Genomic DNA, 6,000 nt, shown 5'->3' with positions numbered 1-6,000 from the left:
ATAACAGTGCAGTTATTATACTTTGGTTAAGTGCCTTGATCAAGGGCACAACGCAGGGGATGCTACATCGATCGAAGACTAGCAGCCTTTCAATTCCACATGTATGCTTACTTTTTCATGTATAGGCTACATAGACACGCCATCAATTATTGGTCATGGAAATGTTGTTAAAAGTCATGGAGAAGTCATGGAAAAGTCATGACTCCATCTGTCAAAATGTGTATGAACCCTTAACAGTGAATACTCCGAGCTTTATAGGATAATGTCATTTGTGAATTTCGGTGAACATATGCTAGTCTAATGGACCGACCTCTTTCATCCCTAATCAAGCACTGACATAAGCAAACCGTGAATGAAGAAATCGCTTATTGCAATTTCCTATAGCCTACCTTACTGAATATTACGCATGGGCTTTGGGCATATTGGATTTCATTCAATATGATAATTAGGCTATGACTGCATTGCTATTGATCTATAACACATACACTAGCCTACACCTATTATGATTAGCCTACATGTTCATACTGGAACGGTGTTATTATCATGAACCTGTTGCATTATATAGGCTTATATAGGCTTATATAATACATTTTGGTTCCCTCCCATTACCAATTAAAATTCGGGCGTAGAGACCCAGGAGCGTGCATTCCGTAGCTGTGAGGCGGCGGCGGTGTTCAGGCGGTGCCTGCCAGGGTCTGTGGCAGCAGTGAGCAGTGGAGAGAGCTCTGTCTGACAGCAGCACCCACTACAGAAATGGCGGAGGGGGAGTTGGACGTCGACTCGCTGATCGCCCGGCTATTAGAGGGTGAGTTAATCAAAGCCTTTATATTCTTTATTTCATATTTCAAATCAAGGCGCTGGCCATTGCATTGTGGTCTAAAACACTGTCCTTGTAGTGGTTAGTTTACAACAGGAGGCCGTGGTTCGAGGGAAGGAGCGCCCAGAGTTTGAGTGTATAGGACTAGCCGTCAGTTATCACAAACACAGGCACACCTATGCGTTTAACATCCCCTCTTTCTGCCACTAATATTTGCACTCTGCTGGATGTTACAGTTGTAAATCAAAGGTTACGGTTGCCGATTAAATAATTTGAAAATAATTTCATTCTAAATAGTTACAATCTGACAAATGATGAATTTTGTTAAATGTTTACAAAGTTGCAAAACTAAAGTGTTTGTTTGGAATTATATACAGACTGTTACTGTCAGGCTGAATTAAAGGATATAGGCTATTTTAGGAAAACAAACGGAGTATTGGGTCAATAACCGCTCTACTCACCAGTGGTGGGAAAAGTACCCACATGTCATACTTGAGTAAAAGTAAAGATACCTTAATAGAAAATGACTCAAGTAAAGGTGAAAGTCACCCAGTAAAATACTACTTGAGTAAAAGTCTAAAAGTATTTGGTTTTAAATATACTTAAGTATCAAAAGTAAATGTAATTGTTAAAATATACTTAAGTACCAAAAGTAAAAGTATAAATAATTTCAAATCATACAGTGAGGGAAAAAAGTATTTGATCCCCTGCTGATTTTGTATGTTTGCCCACTGACAAAGACATGATCAGTCTATACTTTTAATGGTAGGTTTATTTGAACAGTGAGAGACAGAATAACAACAAAAAATCCAGAAAAACGCATGTCAAAAATTTTATAAATTGATTTGCATTTTAATGAGGGAAATAAGTATTTGACCCCTCTGCAAAACATGACTTAGTACTTGGTGGCAAAACCCTTGTTGGCAATCACAGAGGTCAGACGTTTCTTGTAGTTGGCCACCAGGTTTGCACACATCTCAGGAGGGATTTTGTCCCACTCCTCTTTGCAGATCTTCTCCAAGTCATTAAGGTTTCGAGCCTGACGTTTGGCAACTCGAACCTTCAGCTCCCTCCACAGATTTTCTATGGGATTAAGGTCTGGAGACTGGCTAGGCCACTCCAGGACCTTAATGTGCTTCTTCTTGAGCCACTCCTTTGTTGCCTTGGCTGTGTGTTTTGGGTCATTGTCATGCTGGAATACCCACCCACGACCCATTTTCAATGCCCTGGCTGAGGGAAGGAGGTTCTCACCCAAGATTTGACAGTACATGGCCCCGTCCATCGTCCCTTTGATGCGGTGAAGTTGTCCTGTCCCCTTAGCAGAAAAACACCCCCAAAGCATAATGTTTCCACCTCCATGTTTGACGGTGGGGATGGTGTTCTTGGGGTCATAGGCAGCATTCCTCCTCCTCCAAACACGGCGAGATGAGTTGATGCCAAAGAGCTCGATTTTGGTCTCATCTGACCACAACACTTTCACCCAGTTCTCCTCTGAATCATTCAGATGTTCACTGGCAAACTTCAGGCGGCCCTGTATATGTGCTTTCTTGAGCAGGGGGACCTTGAGGGCGCTGCAGGATTTCAGTCCTTCACGGTGTAGTATGTTACCAATTGTTTTCTTGGTGACTATGGTCCCAGCTGCCTTGAGATCATTGACAAGATCCTCCCGTGTAGTTCTGGGCTGATTCCTCACCGTTCTCATGATCATTGCAACTCCACGAGGTGAGATCTTGCAAGGAGCCCCAGGCCGAGGGAGATTGACAGTTCTTTTGTGTTTCTTCCATTTGCGAATAATCACACCAACTGTTGTCACCTTCTCACCAAGCTGCTTGGCGATGGTCTTGTAGCCCATTCCAGCCTTGTGTAGGTCTACAATCTTGTCCCTGACATCCTTGGAGAGCTCTTTGGTCTTGGCCATGGTGGAGAGTTTGGAATCTGATTGATTGATTGCTTCTGTGGACAGGTGTCTTTCATACAGGTAACAAGCTGAGATTAGGAGCACTCACTTTAAGAGTGTGCTCCTAATCTCAGCTCGTTACCTGTATAAAAGACACCTGGGAGCCAGAAATCTTTCTGATTGAGAGGGGGTGAAATACTTATTTCCCTCATTAAAATGCAAATCAATTTATAAAATTTTTGACATGCGTTTTTCTGGATTTTTTGTTGTTATTCTGTCTCTCACTGTTCAAATAAACCTACCATTAAAATTATAGACTGATCATTTCTTTGTCAGTGGGCAAACGTACAAAATCAGCAGGGGATCAAATACTTTATTCCCTCACTGTATATAAAGCAAACCAGTTGGCATCATTTTCTTGTTTTATTTTATTTATGGATAGCCAGGGACATGCTCCAACATTCAGACATAATTTACAAACCAAGCATGTGCTTATTGAGTCTGCTACATCAGAGGCAGCAGGGATGTTCTCTTGATAAGTGTGTGAATTAGGCCATTTTCCTGTCCTGCTAAGCATTCAAAATATAACGAGTACTTTTGGGTATCAGGGAAAATGTATGGAGTAAAAAGTATATAATTTTCTTTAGGAATGTAGTGAAGTAAAAGTAAAAGTAGTCAAAAATATAAATAGTAAAGTACAGATACCCCAAAAAACTACTTAAGTAGTACTTTCAAGTATTTTTACTTAAGTAGTTTACACTACTGCTACTCACATATGATAAGAGGTAGAACCCCAATCAATCGATATAGATATCGATTTGTTTTGATGTGCAGAAAAGTGAACAGTCTAGCCTACATAATTAGGTAAGTTACTGTCTCTTTCTGAAGTAGCCTTCCTACTAAAAGGACAACATAGAAGCAAACCACCAAATATCTTTTAAAAACGTAATAAAAAAACGAACAATTGTTGGACTTTTGAACTTGATATACCTATTCAACTGTTGCAAAGAACCCTTCAAAAAATGCTTGCCTATATCACCATATAATGCTTATAATACACTGAATATACTCTGAGTCAGATGCCTAGTATTATATCGCTAAGGAAGTTGGGAAATGACCTTATGTATAGTCATCATAAAGAATTTAAGGAGGGTTGTGCTCTCCTTCTAGCATGGCAATGATTTAGTACTAGCCACAGTGTGATGGACAGGCTTCCCTGTTCAAAAGTAGGCACTTTTCACACTGTAAGGTGCATCATATCTACACAGAGTTTAAGTCTCAGCCATTTGGAAAGTCCCTGTTTGTTCAGAAGGTTACATTTTGGCAGTTCTTTCCTAAAGTTAAGAAGCTGATTACTTAAACATGGCAAAAAAAATCGTATTTTATTCTAAGATTTTGTATTATTAATGCAACACAGCATTAGAGTTTTAACCTTAAAGCTACTGCATCAATAATAATATTCTTAAGTACTCCTGACCCGGTAGGTAACCTTTTTTCTTTCTTTCAAAGAAAGCCTATTGTGCCCATAGCCAGTGTTATGAGCAGAGTTAGCTAGGGATGATGTCTCACTGAAGCAAGGCTAAATAAGGGATTTCCAGATAGGTGTGGCTATGTGCTCTTATGAACGAAAGTCAAAGATAGTGTTCTTCCTATGTGTTTTGTAAACCTGTATATGGACCAAAGTACTGATGTACAAACATTGAATACACACACAGAGACCAACAGATGGACGGACACACACACACACACACACGCACACGCACATACACACACACGCACACACATTTAGTGGAATGTAGTCTCTGGACAAACAGAGAGAGAGCGAGAGAGCCAGTAGTGGAGAGGATGGATGTCTGCAGAACAGAGCCAGTTGTGCCCAGAGACTGAGCCAGAGGCAGGCTGCATTTTTGGCCAAGCACTCCGTAGCACTGAGGAAACTCCGATGGGGAAATTGGCCTGATCTGGTCCTAAAGGCTTCCAGGTCTGTGTGTGTGTGTCCCACCAGAGACCTAGCAGGAGGACAATTAGGAGAGCTAACTTTATGCACTACTGCTGGCCCACTTTCTCTCCTGCTGGCAGGAAAAACACTGTCAAGCCATAAAGGTGCAATCCGCAGTTCAAACTACAACAACTCGGTCACCCTGCCACTGTTTTGGTAAACAGCTGAGGGATGGGGCTGGATAAATGTAACCACTCTTAAATTCATAGACGGAGCTATGGATGTAAGGACTGAACGTCCATGATGTCAAAATTATAGTTTCAACCATGTTTTGAGGCTATACAGTGTTTGTTTACCATTACATTGTTTTCAAACCAGTTCATACATTGGGTTATGATGGAGTATAACAGTTGAACTAAGCTCTTGAGGCATTTATAAGTCCTATTCTTCAAGAATCAATGGGTATTTATCATTAATTTAAACGTCTAAAAATGGATGTACCAATAGCAGATTACCCCTTTTTAATAGGGGTGCAATCAAAAAGTTGGGCCATGGATAGACCCTCATCACACACACACACACACACACACACACACACACATATACACACACACACACCTAATGAACACGTCCCAGGGTTGGAGGTTCCGGGTTACTCCCTCAAATCGTGGCCTCACCTCTTTAACGTGAGCCCTAGTGCCCCTCAGCTTCCCTCCTCCCAACCCCCCTCTGATCCCTCATTAAATGTAAACAGACGCAGCTGTCCCCCTCTGAGGAATTACCCACACACCCCTTCTGGTGACACAAACAGAAACACACAGCAGCAGCATACTGCACAGTTTTGGAAATTGCCTCTTATGCTTCACATCTGTTGTTCTCTTTCTTCTTTATCTCTCTCTCACATATACCCACTTCAATCAATCTGTCTCTCTCTCTCTCTCGCTCTCTCTCTCTCTCTCACACACACACATATACCCACTTCTATCAATCTGGCTCTCTCTCTCTGTCTCTCTCTCTCTCACACACACATATACCCACTTCTATATGTCTCTGTCTCTGTCTGTCTGTCTCTCGCTCTCGCTCTCGCTCTCTCTCTCTCTCTCTCGCTCTCTCTCTCTCTCTCTCTCACACACACACACACATATACCCACTTCTATCAATCTGTCTCTCTCTTTCTCTCTCTCTTCTCTCTCTCTCTCTCTCTCTCTCTCTCTCTCTCTCTCTCTCTCTCTCTCTCTCTCTCTCTCTCTCTCTCTCTCTCTCTCTCTCTCTCTCTCTCTCTCTCTCTCTCTCTCATTCATATATATATATATATATATATATATATATATACCCACTTCTATCTAC

General features: G+C 41.4%; 1 protein-coding gene across 1 annotated transcript in view; it reads left to right on the top strand.

Annotated features, from left to right (window-relative positions):
- Window positions 1-607: 607 nt before the first annotated feature.
- The window catches only part of LOC311113014 (serine/threonine-protein phosphatase PP1-beta catalytic subunit), a 28,256-nt gene continuing 22,863 nt past the window's right edge, over window positions 608-6,000 (top strand). Inside the window, exon 1 of the mRNA XM_084156132.1 lies at window positions 608-805. Coding sequence (XP_084012258.1) covers window positions 754-805 — 52 coding nt within the window. The 5' untranslated portion in view covers window positions 608-753. The remainder of the gene's footprint in view (window positions 806-6,000) is intronic.

This window comes from Coregonus lavaretus (assembly GCF_964263955.1).
Source record: "Coregonus lavaretus genome assembly, chromosome: 39".
NCBI lineage: Eukaryota > Metazoa > Chordata > Actinopteri > Salmoniformes > Salmonidae > Coregonus > Coregonus lavaretus.
Note: the sequence above shows the minus strand (reverse complement) of the source record. Positions and strands in the feature narration are given on the sequence as shown.